We start from the raw sequence: 18,533 nt of genomic DNA, 5'->3' as shown, positions 1-18,533 counted from the left end.
CTATTGGTCGCTGTATTTTAGAAATGCTGCTGCCTGTATTTGTGTTGTAGTTCCTCACTGCAGACACGAGAGGGCAGTAAAAGTAGTTACCAACAATAGTTGTGTGAGCAGTTAACATTCATACTTGGAAGATTTGAAAACCCAGCGTGCAGATTGCTTTGATTTTTTGTCTTTGCAAAAAGTTGTACAATATTATATTGGAACAATCATGCAGGGAATGCTCCAGCCATAATATAATTTATAGAAAATATAAATCAACATTTGTCTATAAATGAAAAGTACCAGATCAGACACAACAGCCTTAAGACTTTATCAAAAAAAACAAACTACAGCTTTAAAGTCAAACGTCAGAGCTCTCAATCCAGCAACATGAGGGGGAAGAGCCACGTGCAATCAACCTGTGCAATCACTTTGTGATCAAAAGTCACCCAGAGGTTTGGGATGTTGCATCTCTGGGCGATCAGCTGGTCGCAGCAAGTACTTGCAATCAGTCTCAGACAGCAAATGAAATCAGTGCAATCCTGAAACAACGACACTTAGTCGCTGTCGTCCTATTTTGAGCCTAGTGTGACCGAGCGGTGAGTGACGTGTACTTTGGTGAAATGATGGAGAAAGAAATGGAGCATGATGCCAATATTATTACAAAATTGTCCTTTTTAATAGAAAACCATTGTGACTCAAGCTAGTTTTACATTATTGTTAAAGAAAAGTCTCGTTTGGCCGACACGGCTCCTCCCGTATTGTGCAAAACGCTGCTGGGTCTCGTGAACAAAGACAAGGTTTCAGATCTGCAGATTTCAGCAGGCTGGATCAGTCACCAGCAGGCATAAAGCTTTTTAAAACAACACAAAAAAGATCGATAAGCTCTAAATACATCCAAATGATCATGGCTGACGTTATGCTCCCATGGCCTCACAGCTGCCCACATCTGGAGGCTCGTACTGCATTTAGGCTAAAATGGCACGGGTAAAACATCAGCACCTGGACTGCCTGACTCTGTTACTAGTGGGTGGGTTGATGAAATATTTTCATTTACAAATGTGTGGCAGCGGCCTCGAGTGTTTTTGGGACCCTCTTGCAGGAGAATGGAAGAACTCCAGGATTTACTACTCGTGTCATTTCGCAAAAAAACCTACACAGAGGGTCCACAATAGATGCATCCAACATTCATATACAGTCTATACAGGAGCACGGTTTTAATTTTCAAAATAAAATTCCCCGTGGAGACTGAAATGCTCCCGGTGTGATTCGTCTGTCATGTCTAATCTTTACCCGGCGTGTTCCCGGGGTTAAATGTCAAAGTAATGATGACAGCAGGGATCCAGGGGGTCACATGACGCAGGACACATAAGAGAAATCTGCAGAAAATGAATCCCATTTTGGTCCTTTAACTAAAAATACCTACTAAAATGTCACTGATGGTGTTTGAGTTTCAAAAACATACATATCACAAAGCTATCGTTTGTTTTTTTTGTTTTTTTACAGTCATATTTACATTTATATATAACAGGTGTAGTGGGCGTGTTCAGTAACTACATGTGCCGCCATGCTGGTGTCCCCTCATCATTTTAATGTTGCTCCAGGACCAGTCACACTGTTGTGATGTCACAATTTTGCCGATTCATGGGGGCAAAGAAAGCTAAAAGATGGATGAAGTTACTGTGCCTTCACCTGCTGGATTCTGGACTTCACATTTTGGCCTCCAACAATGTTGATTTTTAGAGCCAGAAGTGAAAAGACTGGATGAAAACTGGTGTACCAAGCTATCAGCTAATGCTAGTTAGTTTGGTTAGCAAGGATACAGTGCACCCTAGGAGCTAACATCTACAGCTGCCTGTGTCAACATGGACCTGTCTAATTCTACTAAACAAAAATCCAAAAGGAAAATCATCCAGTTTTAGAGAGTTTCTTAGCACCAATTAGCAGATATGCATGTCTGTGTGCTGTATCAACTTTATGGATATGAAATGTGCTAACCAAGCTGCGTAGCATTAGCCTAAACTTAGCACAGCACCCTCTGAATACAAACAACCAAATATGATCACTCCTGGTTACAAAGGCAGGTTTCAAAACCAAAATGTGAACGCGAGATGATGACATCATCTACATAAAGTAGATGGTTTGATGCACTTGTCAGAGTGGCCACTTTAAGCTGTGCAGTTTTTCTGAAGGAAGAAACCATCCAGAATTTTTTTTTTTTTAATCTGGCTGAAAACATGTTTATTTAAACAAATTAAAGTTGGGCATTTTAACATAGACTGATCCACTGCAGGAGCCTCTGGTGGTCGCTAGAGGAACTTTCATACTTATTTCAGTCTCCGAGTGTGTCGCTTGGTCTAAAAGTAATAAATCAGTACTAACTTTTCACATCACGGTGGACTCTAACCCCAAATGTCCTGTGTGAAAGGCCTGGATTTGATCCATCCATCCACCCCACCTCCTCCAGCCAACTTTAGACTTTCAGGTGTGTTTTTTTTCCTAATCAAAACATGTTTGTTTTTTTTGGTTGGAGCAACATTATTTATATTGCATTAACGCCACACCATACAGCGACATCACAACCCTGTGGAACCATTCGTTTTATAAGTGGCTTTTCTTGTTTCTTTTCTTTTTCTTTAACAATTTCATTGATCAAATAAAAGAAAAAAAACAAAACAAAAAACAAAACAGACCAGCCAAACTTGTATCAGTCCAAAACTTAAACTACTCAGTTTATAATAATTTCAAAATAAAGCAGCAATTTCTTATTTTAAAGAAACTGGAACCAGCACCTGCATAAACAGTTTAACCCTATAGTTATCAATTTTTTTTAGATTACAACAGTAGGAACGTGGCCTTTCCAAGCCTCTCTGAGCTCTGAGGAGCTTTTTTGTCCAGTTTTGCTGCACAGCGAGTGTTTTTTGTTGTCCTGGGCTCAGAGCACGGTAAAAACAGCACTGTAGGAAAAACAGAGTCACTTTAAAAAAAAGAAAGAGACAACTAAACATGCTTCTCGTTGTTGGAGAGCTGGCAGTGGAGATCTGCTGTAAGAAAGGAGATGCACTGAGGAGTAAAAACATTTAGCACCAGTAGTTTAAAGAAAAACATAACTGTAGGGGAGGTGTGCACACGAGTACAGCAGAGTCACAGGTTCAAACAGTCCTGTCTATGTCGCCAGAAGACAGACCGCACAATAAACCCTCAGATCCGACACAGAGGAAGCTGGAACCTTTAACGATCCAGCGAAAACCTTTTACTTCCAGATAAAACTCGTTGGCAGGAGTCAGTTTTCATCGTCTCGGCTCGAGCTGAACTAAAGCAGCAAAAGAGAGAAAAACGCCTGCAAAGGAAATGTCTTCACTTTATCTTTAACAATACAAAATGAGAGCATTGCAGCAAAAACTAATGTAAAAAAACAAAACAAAAACTAACCATTTATTTAATATCATCTTGTTTTCATGATCACTGGATGCCAAAAATTAACCAAACCTGAGGATTAACTTCCTGATTAACCCGATCAAAGAAAGCTCGGAGACTTTTGTCTCGTTGTGTTTGAGTTAACAAGCAGCTGAATCACACGGAAAACATCCTTGATCTTACGAGATCCCTCGAGCTCGCTGCACGGATAGTGAAAGGTAATGCTCCACAGTATGAGCAAAAATATATTTTCTTCATATTCTGACTCACAGAATTATTATGAACATGATTTTCATATGAGCGGGGCTCAACAAGAATACATATGGGGGAGAGAAAAAAACTACTCTCAGACTCTTGTTAAAACGTTAATAAATGACACTAGTGCAGAGAGTCTATCTTAGCTTTGAGCATCGGTCTCGTTAACAGTTAATATGAACTTTGTGGCGTCTCCAGGTAAAAAACACCTGATAGCAACGGCTCTAACAGGCGTCTCAAGTTGTGATCAGCCACCTCCCGACCATCAGCGGTTCAACCCTGACCTTTCTTGATAATAACTGGTCAAACTTCCTTTTGCAGTACGGCAACACTCTTGACACTCAATCAGACGCCGTAACCGTGACACTACTGAGCATGTGCACACACTCCCTGCTAAAAGAAAACCTTTGGTGGAGCTGAGGGTGCCCGGAAGGTCACTGATTGATGCTTCACTCTGAGGAAGACTGACATGAGGTTTGGACAATGGAGTGAACACAAAGTGACTCAGACCACCAACGAAGAGTCTCGAGAGGCAAAGTAGCACCAAAGAGAGCACCAAATACGGATCACTCCGCTGCTGAAAACAGTCCCGAGCAGACGGACCATCTCCTCCTGTTTGAATTCGCAGCTGCTGCATGAAATGTTGACGCCTCTTTTGAAGGCAACTCGTCATCTGCAGAAGGCGTACGACCGTCTTCTGCACCTCCAGCCCTAAGACCGAACCTGTTTTGTGCTCACTCCACAGCTCTGTCAGGCTGGAAATAAAACTGGAGCACCTCAGAGTTAAACACTCAAACATTTACAGAAACAGGACAAACAACATGGAAAAAACGTGAAAATAATTAAAAAATAATTCAAAGTTCTCAGCGTTGATGAACTGTGAAACCATAAAGCGTCTCTTCGATTTGAATGTGTAACTTCCAGGATGTGAAGTTCATTTTGATCCTGGTGTAACCTGCCTTTGAGAATCCCTGCAGTAACCCGTGTGTGTGTTTAACACCTGTTTGCTGATTCCGGCCTCAGGCCTCAGTCTTCCCGCTCTGTTCGGGAATCTTTGTGGCACTCCAGCCGAGCAGTCACTTTAAAACCGAGCAGAAGCCGGACAATTTCGGCTTGGCGTGCGGCTTCTCGCCGCCGTCCTCCACCAGTTGGTTTCCAGTCTCCAGGGAGCCGTTGGCGGTCTCGTTACTGCAGGTTTTAAACTCCGTCAGATCGGGATCGGGGTCAGGATCCGGCTCCGGCTGGGACTCCACGGCCGTCTCCCAGTCCTCCTCCTCTTCGTCGTCCTCCTCTTTGTCTCTGTGGGAGGTCTGGCTCTGGACGAGGCGGAGCCGGGCCATGGCCTGGTTGATGGTCAGCGTGCTGATCAGGTTGAAGTCATGCATGCTGATCAGATGGAGCAGGAAATTGCGACACAGGTTGCGTTTGACGATGACGGCAGCGTGGTGTTCAGCAAACAGCAGACACGCTTCGTTCATCTGGTTATCTGCGATGAAGCTGGGAGGAAGACGCCAGTGGATAAGGTGAGGTTTAAAAAAAACAAAAACCCTGAAATAAACCAAAAAACTTCTGCCGTTTGACAAAAGCTTTGCTGAGTACATACCCATGCTTCATGACGTGCAGATTCCACAGCTTCATGATCTCCTTCTCCCCCTCGTTCACGTCCATGAAGTCCTCGATTTGCTGCAATCAGAGCACACTAGTTAGCATTTAGCATGGACTGTATATAAAAGATGGAGGTAGATTTTGAAGCCTCAAATCTATGATTTAGGTGAGTGTCACATCCTCTGGTATTTTTAAAAAAAGACTTTAAATGAGACCACAAACTCTTCAGGAAAGCATTTACTGAAGTCAGAACTCGAGTTAAAAATAGGGTCGTTTTCCTCATAGAGTTATATACAAATCAGATTTAAGAGGAGCCGCCCCCTGCTGGCTAAAAAAAAGAAAAGAAAGAACAGATTTAAGACACCTCTGCACTGGCTTCATTCTTCAAACCACGGGGTTACATCCATCTTTTACATACAGTCTATAGCGTTTATGCAGGTTGGAGTCCAACATCACAGAGAAAACTTGAAAAAGAAAACCTCCCCAAAACAACCAAAGAAACGCAAGAACACAACAACCATTTGTAAACGGTGTGTGTGTGTTGAAATCTTTTTTTATCGTTCATTATAAAACCTGCTTTAAGTCACAGGTTGTTAAGTCATGGGGAGCTTTAATGTTGACATCAACAGGCCAGCGGCAGAAACGTCCACGCTGACTTCTGTTACCCTCACACCAATCTGGAAAAGTTAGCATAGTTAACACAGTCACGAGAAGCAAAAGCCGTTCACAGGAGGAGAGAAGCCTGAGCGTCTGCTGAATCGTCTGAATCCTTCAGAGGTTTTTAACGCTTGAGAACGATCAGAGTCGAGTCCAAGGTGACATCTTCAACAAAAACTGGCTGTTTCGTCTGAACAACAACCCGAAATGTTTTACTCTCCAAATGTTCTCCTTTTAGAAGCAGGAGAAAGCAAATGTTTCAATATCGCTGTTTGATTATTGGAAGAATATTTGTTTCTCTGAATTTGGTGAAGATGGAAACAAGGTTATCCTGGATTTTTCCCTTTCATAACTATTAAATTTCCTATCCCAGACTGAGAGATCTGGGACACACCAATCAAACTTTTTACAGTTCAAACTGTGAGATATCAAATACCGATCCAATGAAGCTTTCTACTGTTTTTATACCCGGCTTCTTCCTCCTCCTCAGGAGCATTCCTGTGTTTGTTCATCTGGCTCGAGCTCACCTTTACAGTCTTCTCTTTGAGCCAGTCGGGGTCCCTCTCGTCCTCGCTGTCCACTTCCATCTCCTGGGGCCTCAGTGGCAGGCAGCTGTCACTGTGGAAGTACAGGCGATTGTGTCCACTGATGTACGTCCTCTGCGCCTCCCGATCGCCATCCTCAGACTCCAGAAACTCAGACAGGCTCGGCTTTGTCCTCCTGGGTCTGAGAGGAGAGGACAGGAAGAGGATGATCAGGAGTTCCTGTCGCCCTCGGCAGCATGTAAATAAATATAAAGGTAGAGGAGAAGTTGGAGGGGTACCTGCAGACCAGAAAGTGGGTGACGGCGGTTCTCTTCACGGGGCCGTTCCTGCTGAAGGCGAAGCCTGGCTGACTGTGGATGTCCTGAGGATTTCCTGCATACGACCCATCGTAACACTCGTTGATTGAGACCTCGATCTTTGCTCCTTTGGGATGGGGCTGCCAAAGATCAGAGATGTATATTTAAAGGACATGCTCAACAGTATGTTAAAAGATCTGAGTGCTGAATTTAAATAATAAATACTGATGATACCTCCCGTTTCAAAGTTTTACATTGTACGATGTTTTTAAAGTACTGGTATCTTTGATTTTATTTGTTCTTAGCTTTGTTTCTAAGCTTTGTGGAGCACGCTCATCAGATAGTAATAGAAGTTAAAAATGAAACGCTCCTCGATGCTCGTGTTGACTCCAACAGCGTGTCGACTGTTTGACCCATAAAGACCTCGAGTCAGACCTTCAAGCAAAATCCAAAGGATTTATGCTCCTGGGTATATCTGTGCTTCTCTTCCTTCCCTAGAGCTAACCTTAGCTCTGACTGACGCAGATGTGGCTGCTGCACTAGATATCAAGTAATCTACCCAAGTTAGCAGGTAAGCTGATGTTAGGCAACATCTGCAAGAAGACATTTTACCTAAGAAACATGTCTGACCGAACAGGAATTTGGTTGGTAGGAAAGCTTTGGTCAAACTGGCAGTGCAAAATATGAGAGCAACAGCTGGTGTACATCTCTCACCACGTAGTTGAAGATGAAGCGGGAGTGGGACAGTTTGAGGTGTTTGAGGAGACTGTACAGCTTCCTGCAGTTCAGCGTGCACCACGGACAGTGGAGGTCATCCCTGGCCTCGGTCTGCTGCCGTGTGTTGTTGTTGTATTGAAACTAGGAAAGAAAGAAACAGAGTGTGATCTCAGCAGCTGAGAAGCGACAGACTCGTTGATCTTTGACGAGGAATTCACATCCTGTTGCTACTTTTCCAGAGGTCTGAATCGACATGCAGCAGCCTTTATAAATCCTACTGTGTCTGACACTTTGATCTCGGCACTCCTTTGTTTCACTGTCACACCTCATCGGTGGTTTTTGGGTCATTTTATCTCACCCTAAACTCACCACAGGGATTCCCGACGCCCAAGAAAAGGGATTCTATTTCTAATGCTAATACAACAACACAAAAATACCACATCTTTTACCCTATCTGTGGTCAGGTGTAGACTGACATTAACTGGTAGGATATATATGTGCCCCAGACAAAAAATATACTTCCCGTTGACGTGCATTAGAAAGTCATACTGGCCAAAATTTAAAAAAAATAAATAAAAATTGCGTTTTGTGTCAACGAACATGGACAATTTGCCTTTTCGCGATTACTTCATGTTTTCCCTCTGAGGCCAGGCTGAAAATTTGTTTTGCAAATTGAAGTGACCTGTGTTCATACAGTTCACTCACGCTTGAATCTGTAACACACAGTCTCTCTTTCACTGGATTCTTCACGGGGGGAGAGCCGATGCAGTGGAGAAACTACAGACAGCAGATGTCCATCAGGTGTGTCTCATCCATCAGCACAGACAGCAGCTGTGCAAACCAGTTGCCTCGAGTAACGCTTCATGAAATCATTCCTACTCTTCTCTATAAAACTCTCTCTGTCACAGGTGAACACACCTGTCAGGTGTAAGATTTCACACACACTTCTGTATTATTCCTTCTTGTAGCTGTTTCTTCGATTTACAGTGTACATATTATCTATTAATGGGATTTGCACTACTCTCTTGCACACTCTCAGTCTTACTTTTTACTCTTCCTAAAATCAGTTTTATCATTTATTTTCTTTGTTTTGTTATCACATGTGTACGTTTTTGCACTGTCACAGTATAAAGCCCTCACCACTTGCTCCTGCTGTAACAATAGGCATAAGGATCCTTTGTGGGATCAACAAAGTATCCATCCATCATAGAAAAATTACAGATGTGTGTAAAAAAAGATCCACAATGACAATTAAGGGTCACAGAAATGACTGAAGTCTGTGGGAGAAACGGGAGCGTTAGCAGGTACGGACTGACCTGGTAGAAGATTCGTAGTTTCTGTCGAGGCTCAGATAAGACTTGTTCTCTTCTGGTTTGAACATCTGTATTTACCGACTCTTTCACAGCTGCAGAAGAAAAACAGCAACACTTTCACTGCTGATGTTATATGTCAGTTTACTGAGGGCCACACTGGGAAAAGGGCCAAACATATGTAGGTTACTAGCACGTCACAATTGAATCTAAATATTAGATCATCCTGGATATAATCAACATGAAACATGAGATTGACACGTGTGCTGAAACACAGCACACATTATCTGTGCTACACTCACTTGGTGCGTGCGTGGCTCTCAGGGTGCTGGGTCGGGTGTCCTGGTTGGTTTCGGAGTTGCGGGTGGCAAGCGGTTTGGCCACGGGTGCGGTGGAATGATCGGTGGAGTCGCTGGTCCAGCGCAGTGTGAACTGCAGAGTCGGACCCTGAGAGAAACTCTCAAACGGAGGCAAACGCTGCAAAAACAGAGCAAACACGGGGTTTCACTACACAGATCAGCTGTGTGAACTGAGGGTTACTTGGTTCACGCACACAAACCTTTCCATCTAGGATGGTCTCCCAGGTCGCCCTCTTCTTACCGACAGGACACTCCTCCATCTCTTGCATGGACACCTCGTACTCGCCGTCCAATAACTGCAGACGCCTGCACGCAAGTACACGACAATGTCTTCTCACTTCTGCTGCACAAACGCTGCAACGACACCTTTTCTTTCCTGTGTCAAAAGATGCTACTGTGTGTGCGTGTCGGTGTATGTGTGTGTGTCTTTCACCTGTTTTTATCAAAGACTGTCATCTGAGCTACAAATGTGGTTTCTCCCTCCTCCCTGAGAGCGGAGCTCCTCCTTTTCCTGTTCACGGCTTCTTCTGAAAAGTCTGAAAAAGACACACGGTGGCATGAACCTCTGCTCCGCCAAACTGTCCCTCGTTTTCTGCAGGGATGTGGAACTACGAGGGTGACTTTGTGTTTAATTTTTAAGTTCAAACAGCTGAAGAAATATAGACAAGCAAAATTTGCTAAGAGTAGCCATAATAATCTTCTGCAAGTTAAACTGGGTCAACTAAAAACTTTGAGTGAATCAAGTCTGAAGGACCCGCTATAAACGAACTCAAAACATCACTGAACTACATCAAGACTTGTCATACAACAGTCTCATCTCCTAACATCTGATAATTTCCACTGCAGACCAGTAAGAAATCTGAAGTCGTTAAGCAAAGGGAGGACTCTTTGGCATCTAAAAAGTTGGTTTAAACTTAACTCGTAATTCTACTCGCTGCTATTGTGATTGGATCCATCCAAAGTTGGCTCAATGTGTTTTACCAAAACATATGACACATTTCCCTGTCCCCTGATGATTTAAGCCCTACTGACACTAGTAACTGGTTAACAACTTCCTGTGACAGTTTCCCACCAGTACTGGCAAAACTGTCATGGACTCATGTTAGGGGTGCTTTAACTTCATCAGCATTTGAACCCAAAGTCAAATCCTGCTTCCTTTCACTATCCCAGTTTATGGCCTAAATCATGATTTTCTCCAATAGTTTAATTCATGTTTTCTTTTTCATTACAGGGGATGAAAAACCTTTCTGCTCCAGGCAGTTAATCATGATCGGATGACAAACAAAGCAAGTTGGCTTTTTGCTACAGTCTCATTTTCTTATCCTTGGTTTGTCTTGCTCCGTTAAGCTTTTGCAAAGCTGCAGAGATGAGACCCACCAAATAGCCCACTCTGCCCACCTCTGCTGTGGTGAATCTCGCCATTAGCCAGCCCGTTGATCTGTGTTCGTGGATGCCCGGGTCGTGACACTCTGAAGAGCAGCGAATAAGATTTGACCATGTGAGAGTTGCTGGGTTCAAACTCGCTGCTGGGAACCAGCAGGGAGGGGTAGGAGCTCAGCTTGGCCTGGACCGCGGCGCTCGTGTCTGGGTTCAGAGGGACTTGCTTCTTTCCCGTGGGGACCTGCTTCACCGGACAGCTCACATCCTACACAGGAAGCAAGAAAAGGAAACTTCATGTGTGTTTCATTTACACCTGCAAGCTGTAGAAAACCAGCAGAGGAAATTCATGACACACACCTTCCTCTTCTTGTGGCAGACTTTGACCAGGAGCACCTCCAGAGAAACCGAGTTCTGCTCGTTCTCGCTGTCCTGAGAGAGTTTTCCTGCAAACAAACAACACAAAAGATTTCCTGTTAGTCACAGTGAGGTCAGTGGAAACGATAAAAAGTGCCGATATGGAAAAACGTACCAGCTTTATGGAAGAAGCCAGTAAAGGTGAGCTGAAGATTGGAGGCCAAGCTGTAGGAGGGGGAAAAAAAGTTCTGAGATATTTTTAAAACCAAACATTGTGAAGTTTGCAGCTATAAAAGGAGGTGTTCTAGTGCCAGGGAAAGCAGCATAAAATAAATAAAAATGTGAAACTTTAGAATCTCTCTTTTTGCTACAGCACTGTATCCCTGCTAAAAATGGGCTTTTAGGTGTGGAGTGACTATGTACCTCAGCGGGATCGCGCCACATGTAGCTGGTGAACTTTTTACTGATATTTTGTCACTTGATAAACAAAAATGTGAGCTAAATGTTTTCTAGAAGCTTGGAATGGAAAGCAGAGAGTCCTGCAGGACTGAGCGGTTACCTGTGAGTCTCCTGTTCCCCTCTCATCTTTTCCACTTTGAACAGAAGATTGTCAACCTTGTAATTTTTCCTGCACATGGAGACAAACGGCAGCAGTTAGCAATCGTACAACCAGCCCACTGAAAGTCCAAACATGCAGAAACTCAGTGGCAAACGTCTTGTGAAGATCAGGTTCTTGTCCTCGGAACAAGGACGTAATCTGGATTACGGCACACTACACCATTTAAAATCTTCCTCCTCACACTCAGAGTCCTGAACGATCACATCTCAAAGTAGGGGTGGGCGATATATCGAATACACTGTGTTTTTCCGCGTACGATGGTTAAAATGGCTTTATCGTAACCATCAAGTATAAATTGCCAAACAATATTAAGCTGCCTGTATGTAATTCACTGTGACTTTCTGTCCAGCACACTGCGCTGAGCATGCGCTTATATACTATCAGATGGGGAAAAAAATATGGCGACAGCAGGAGTTTCAGACGAGAGGGAATGAAACTCGCTGTCGTTTGGATTTCTCAAGGATGACGCCGAACAAAATCCGGTAATTTGCAAAACATGCTGCAAAAAGTAGAAGTACCACAAAATATTCCACCAGCTGAAACGTCATCCAATGCAAAAGTAAGGCCGTTTTAAACGCCGCGTGTCAACGTCAATGTTAAGTAAATGAGCTGTGATACCGGTGACTGTTCTAAGTCAGTCATTTTTATAGTCACTGTCTAGACTTTTGTTTTTGTAATTTGAGGTGATCATATTTTTTAATTTTACAATTTGTACATGTTATAAACACAAAAGAGCACCTTTTTAAATTCAGTTGTTTTATTTTCTCTCATCAATTCTTGCTTGATGTACTTTTTTTGTTGCTATGATCTTCTGTTTGTTAAAGGTCTGGTGTTGACCACAGAACGAGGTTTACTGTGACAGTGTCGTCATTAGAGAAAACCTCTGTGGGCAACTGATGGCTAAAAATAATGGTTAAAATAAAGCGTTTCAATTCATTCAGATCTTTTGTATTCAAAGTAGTAAAATATATGGTTGAAAGTAACTTTTGTTTTTGGAGTTTATTTAAACATATCATGACATATATCGTGTATCGCGATATAGCCAAAAAATATTGTGATTTTATGTTTTCCTCATATCGCCCAGCCCTATCTCAAAGACCACACAGTACCAGCACTTACCTCTGTGCAGGCTTATACGCGTTTCCTGGAGTTTCTAAAAGCAGAACGCGAGGCAGAGTCTCGTTCTTTCTCACCACCTTCTCCAAGTGTTGCTCACAGGAGATCATCTGATTGTTGAGGTTTCTGCCGTTAATTTTCTGTTTATACGAACCAGCGTTTTGTGACATAAACAAAAAGGAGTTGTTCTAAAACGGTGCTGCAGCCCACACTGACGGGTCACGGACAGCCAGAGGAAAAAATAAGAGGTGAAACTTAGTAGAATATTTGTATTTCCTTTGGTAAATAACAACTGTCAAATGGAAATATGCTTCATTTAAAACCGAACTATTTTCTTGTTAATATCTTATAATATTTATATATTAAAAAAAAAAAAAAAAACAGTTGGAAGCGGGAAGCAAGCTTTTTTGGTTTAAAGACAGTGTGGTGACGATAACAAGCTAGAAAAAAAAAGAAAAAAAAAAAGGAAAAAAAAAAAAGCTTATTTCAGACAGAGGATTCACTGAAGACTGCACCAAGGCTCAGTGTAAGATAAAGGAGGATTATTTTGAACTGTGAATCATGCAAAGCTGAGAGTAGGTGCCCTTTAAAAAAAGAAGAAGAAGAAAGGTAAAGGCCATCAGTGATCTTTAAAAGCTGAAATAAACTTTTTGTCTTTGAGCTTTTAGACTCAAGTGAAGTGAGGGAAAAGGCACTTTAAACAACGTGGCTGACAAAACTCTTAAATGGTGTGAACGCACAATAAGAGGTATTAGGTATGACATTGAATTAATATCAGCAGAAGGATGACGATTTTTGTGTGTCTGCTTAAAAGTATTTTATTCAACTGCCAGTTTAAGTCAGCATCGCTAGCAAGTCCTGATGCGTTCTTAAATAAAATTAAATAGAGAAGCACGTCCCCCCAGCTCATAATGGCTGCACACCGTTTGGGTTTTGGAGTGCATGCACTCTGGAGAGCTAACATAAATAAAGTCCTGTCCAGCTTTAACCTGAGCTGTACTCTAATGAGCCAAAGTAACTGAAAACAGCTGTGAGGCAACCTTCACATCTGTAGGCTGTCTTCAGGCCCAAGCAGTCTCATTTTATTCATTTTAATGACCGCTGCAGTGGGAACTACAAAAACCATTAACATCTATACGCTGCCAAACATCCAGCACCACACTGCTGCTACAGGACTGTAACATTCAAGCTATTATTTTAATGGAAATGCTCCTGCTTACAGGAAATTTGTGATCAAGCAACTTAATTTACGAGCCCAGTCATTTATATTGATATGGCTTGCTATGGATTTTTAAATTTACTTTATAACTTTTCAGTGACTGATGCATTATTGAGGCAAGGTCAACAGAAACCTGTGCACTACATGTTTTCTGAAACTTTACAGGCTTTCATTTGATGCCAACTTGTTGGTAATTCTTCCATTATTTGGCATCTTAACTGTATACAGGACATAAACATTGAAACTTTGTGCCTTCTTTCCTGATTGATGGTGAGCCATTTGTTCCTTATCAGAGCTCCAAGTTTATCAGACTGTGGCCTTCTGCTTGTCCAATCACTTTTAAAGTCAGCCCATAGATTTTCGATTGGATTAAGATTTGTTGAAATGTTAATTTGATGTGGAGCTTGTTACCAAACTCCTCCTGGATCGCTGGAAGAAGCTGGTGATTGTTTGAGTTTTTAGCAATGCTCAGTTACAAACCTGTGATCAACTTGGAGCTCTGGAGGAAGGAATGGATCACCAATAATAAGACTTGCCCCAGAAGCTGATCTTGAGCATGCTACCAACGATTTTAGAAGTGATGAAGAAGAAGGGTCTAAAATACTGACTTTTTGTAGAGATGTGATTAGTTCGGTAGTAAGTCTTTGAATCTTATTTTTCTCTATAATCATGGAAATATGTAACAATAATATAACTATAACCTAAACAGGAACGTGTATAATTTTGTACATCCTTATTACGATAATGATTTAAAACATCATTAATGACCTGAGAAAATGACAGAATGGCTGCCATAGATGAAGGAAACAGTAAACTTATATTTAAATGGCTCCATTAATGCTCATCTTAAAAATTCCAGTATCAGATACTATACCCGATTGTTTTAGTAGCTACAACAGCCTGGTTGGTAGCTTTAGGGTTAAACAAAATACCTGAGACCCTGCACATTTAAGGCAGGCTGTGTACCCCCTTCTTCCCCCTTCTTTTCCAAGAAGCCATACAAGAGAAACTGTGTCCTGCTCAGACATTTTATTGCTGCAGAGAGAGAGAGACTGCAAACTCAGCTGGGTGCAGACCCAAAGATCACCTCTGTGTAGAAGGAGTTACATGAACTTCAGTTTCTGATAAACCAACCATTTAACAACCCTCCTGGTTTCCTGCTTCCTTATCTTCTGGTTATTAATGCTTTAAATAAAACAGTCAATAACTGTGGCGTGGCCCTGAGTCTCTTCATCTCAAATCACAAGTTGCGTTTCATGTGACTGAAGCATGCACCACTGCAGCGCAAAGTGAAACTGAGCTGAGCAGCAGCAGACACCTGGTTCAAAACCTCCAATTCAAATCAAGAACACACACACACACACACACACACACACACACACACACACACACACACACACACACTCTCTCTCTCTCTCTCTAACGGCCAACAAGTCCACAGCAACAAGAGAAAACTACTGTCATGCAAAGAGAGAAGCAGCAAAAATCCAAAGACCAGCAGAAAACAATCTGTTTAACCTCATAGTAGAGCTTAAAACACAAATAACTAGTGACAGCATCTTTTTAACAATTAAATTGGGTTAAAAACCTCAAACACATTAAACAAAAAAACCCAAAACATTCAACAATAACAGCTTAATCATGACTTAACTTGATATAACTTTTAAAGTATTACATTATAGTAAATGGACTGGTTCTTACATATCACTTTTCTACTCTACCTGAGCACTCAGTGCTTTATACAATATTATTACCTGTCACATGTTAATAGGTGTCTCAGTTAAATGCTGAATAACTTCATCTCTATACTCCTTTCTTTAACACTAAATCCATAATGATTAATCTGCCCTCTAACAAAAAGCTAAATAAAGTACCACAAACTAAACCAGAGAAACGTTTGGAGGCAGCTCAGCTGCAGCTGTCACTTCCACCATTTTAAACACTTATTGAGGTCTGCAAAATAAAATGCATGTCCTGCAACATAACAGAAGTTGTGACATGCCCTTTGTAATCCAATACAATCCTTCGGTGTGTCGTCTGAACCACAGACAGCCTCATGTGTATCAGCAGGATCTTTTTTTTTTCTTCCCCTGCAGAGTCTGTATGCAAAGCAGCTCAACTGAAAAAACCTTCTCTTATCTCAGCTTTAACCGATCGAGGCGGCCTCCACGTGTCAGTTAGCTCTCACTCATGATAACAACTGACCTTCTTTCTAAGAGTCAAACTTTTTCAATAAACTTTAAAACCCGAGAAAGTGACAGGAAAGTACAATTTTTGCTGAAAAAACACAAGATCTACACATGAATCACACTGAGGTGCATTAAAGGAAAAGAAAAATTAGGTTATATTGTATATATTGTAAAAAAACAAAACAATCTGAGTTTTTACCTTTTGACGTTATTCCTTGAGTTTCTGTGGGACATGTAAGTGAGTGTCCTGTGCAAAAAGATAGGCTGAAATGCAGAAAAGCATTGTTTGTTTAAATACATATTGGTAATTTATGAAACGTAGAGCTTATCTGAAACGCTAAGTTTAACGAAGTTAAAAACTTACAGCAATCAAGTTTCTTGTGCGGAGAAACCTGTAGATTTGGGTTGGTTCTGCAAATAAACAGTCCAAATGTCAGAACATTAATTCATGTATTATTCACTAGAACTGCACCAACATACCCAGTGATATTTTTGTTTCGACTACCTCAGTTTATCTGCCCTGCCATATCAGTTCTGAGTTGACTGAATATCCAAATATGGTGTGACTAGAAGCTAAAAACCTTTAAAACATTCTTACTTGCTGTGACATAAAAGGGGAAATAAGACCATTTTCAAAACACATGCTATGGATCCATTTTAAATATCAGTATCAGTGCATCGTCACTTAGTTTCATTTCAAGTAAAGTACCAAACAGTTGCCACTTGAACCTTCAAGAATGGGAATTTTTCTCCACTTCACAGCTACTCTGACTGTTCAAAGTCAGAGTAGCTGACAAAAAAAAAAAAAAAAAAAAAAGACATCTGAAGGCATAGTTTTTGACATTTACTGAATTACGAAAACGTAAAACAACTATGAATTATAAATAAGTTAACAACAATTCTGCAGAAAGAGAAAGTTAAAAAGCAACAGCAGACAGCCTATATTAATTACTAGGTTTGTCTGGGTCTCTCTGACACAAGTTTCAGGATGTGACATTCAGTGTGATGACCCTCCAGGACATGCAGTTAAGAGTAAGTGGACACAGGCCTTGATTAGAATTACTGTGTACAGTACCGGTTTGTAGATAATAGTAAAAGTACGACATTAAGTCAGCTCTTCTGTTGCAAAATGATCTCTTCCTCCTGCTACCGCTGCATGCACATGGCCGGGGGAAAGCTTCCTATAAGCTTAAATTAACACTTTATACGTGCAACCCGATGACAGCAGTAACTTACTCTCGAAGGCCTGCAGGAACAACTCGTGGTCGGCTTGAATAAGTTGCATGTTGGGCTTCTTGGCTGCAGCCATCGAGGCGGAGGACGACTGGTGGTGGTACAACCCATTGGGTTTACCTCCAGAGCCCAAGCCCACCGGATGGCTCTGCTTGTGAGGAGCCATTACAACAGTGAAAAAAATAAGAGAAAGATCAAAGAAACTCTCCCACCACCAAATGCGAGGTGGTGTAAAATGATAAAGAAATGCGGCTCCTCTTCCTTTGTGAAAACAAAAGAGCAGCAGTGGCAGAAAATCAGCCGCTCAGGAGAAACACCGCCTACTCCCCATTTTACACAACGATTTGTAAAGTTTATCCTCTTTTATATCTGTCATTGGCGAAACTCCGGCTTAACGCTCTCGATGGGGAACAGGTTAAACAGTTGCTGAGGGCGGTTAACAGACTTGAAATGCGCGAAACAAGAGAACAGCCTCCGGCAGGCGGATTGCTAGCTAACTGGCTAACTTCCTTAGCCAGCTAGCAACCACCTTGCGCTAACCGGTTAGCATTGTCCAGCGCTCTGACTTTACCGACGACGACCACGCGCGTTTCTGTCACGCGACATCTCATAAATCACATAAACGATAGTCTTTCTAAGGCTTTGGTGCCACAACAACACCAAATTCACAGTAGCTCTCGCCGAGCGCCTGTTTCCAAGTTGGGATATAGACCCCGGAACACAGCAACAGAGCACTCACACATCCGGTTGGAATTTCCTAAATAAAGTTTTACTTTATATATGACATTGGCAAATGCATATTTTACCCGTTTATACGCGGTAATTGTGCATAAATTGCAATCAGAAAAAAAATTAAATAGAAAATCTTATAATACAAAGGAGAATTTAAAAAAAAAGAAACCTCCCGCAATTGTTCTGCTTTTATTAGGAAGGCAAACTTCCTTTATCTGGCCTCAATTCAGCGACTTCACAGATATACGTTGCGTCTTCGTGTTGAAAGAGTCCACCTTCTAAATACCTCTGCCCAATCATCGCGCTCGTCAGCGAGACTCTCAAGAAGGCACGTTTTGCCGCCCGTTGCGTTGGGTAGCGAGCCAGAAGGTCTGAACATGCATACATTATTCACGCAAGTCACTAACTGTGAAAATTAATAATAATAATAATAATAATAACAATAATAATAATAATAACAATAATAATAACAACAACAACAACAATATTTATCTAATTTGGGGCGTCTATAGCCAATAAATCATCACATTTGACTACAGACAAAATAGATT

At 41.7% G+C, this 18,533-nt stretch overlaps 1 protein-coding gene across 3 annotated transcripts; it reads right to left on the bottom strand.

Annotated features, from left to right (window-relative positions):
• Positions 1 to 634: 634 nt before the first annotated feature.
• Positions 635 to 17,968, bottom strand: LOC134626548 (polycomb protein suz12-B-like). Of its 3 annotated transcripts, XM_063472469.1 has the most exons (16): positions 17,254 to 17,968; positions 16,382 to 16,428; positions 16,217 to 16,281; positions 11,434 to 11,502; positions 11,050 to 11,099; positions 10,878 to 10,963; positions 10,539 to 10,785; positions 9,574 to 9,676; positions 9,341 to 9,446; positions 9,084 to 9,258; positions 8,788 to 8,876; positions 7,469 to 7,612; positions 6,737 to 6,894; positions 6,441 to 6,639; positions 5,255 to 5,334; positions 635 to 5,148 (listed from the first exon to the last, which is right to left on the bottom strand). In XM_063472469.1, exons 1-16 carry the CDS (start codon positions 17,414 to 17,416, stop codon positions 4,728 to 4,730), a joined length of 2,202 nt encoding a protein of 733 aa, XP_063328539.1. In that variant the 5' UTR covers positions 17,417 to 17,968; the 3' UTR covers positions 635 to 4,727. The 3 variants fall into 3 exon arrangements, with proteins under 3 accessions (XP_063328539.1, XP_063328541.1, XP_063328540.1); XM_063472471.1 differs by lacking the exons at positions 16,382 to 16,428; positions 17,254 to 17,968 and adding an exon at positions 12,613 to 12,820; XM_063472470.1 differs by lacking the exons at positions 16,217 to 16,281; positions 16,382 to 16,428; positions 17,254 to 17,968 and adding an exon at positions 12,613 to 12,967.
• Positions 17,969 to 18,533: the final 565 nt, after the last annotated feature.

This window comes from Pelmatolapia mariae, linkage group LG4 (genome assembly GCF_036321145.2).
Source record: "Pelmatolapia mariae isolate MD_Pm_ZW linkage group LG4, Pm_UMD_F_2, whole genome shotgun sequence".
NCBI lineage: Eukaryota > Metazoa > Chordata > Actinopteri > Cichliformes > Cichlidae > Pelmatolapia > Pelmatolapia mariae.
Note: the sequence above shows the minus strand (reverse complement) of the source record. Positions and strands in the feature narration are given on the sequence as shown.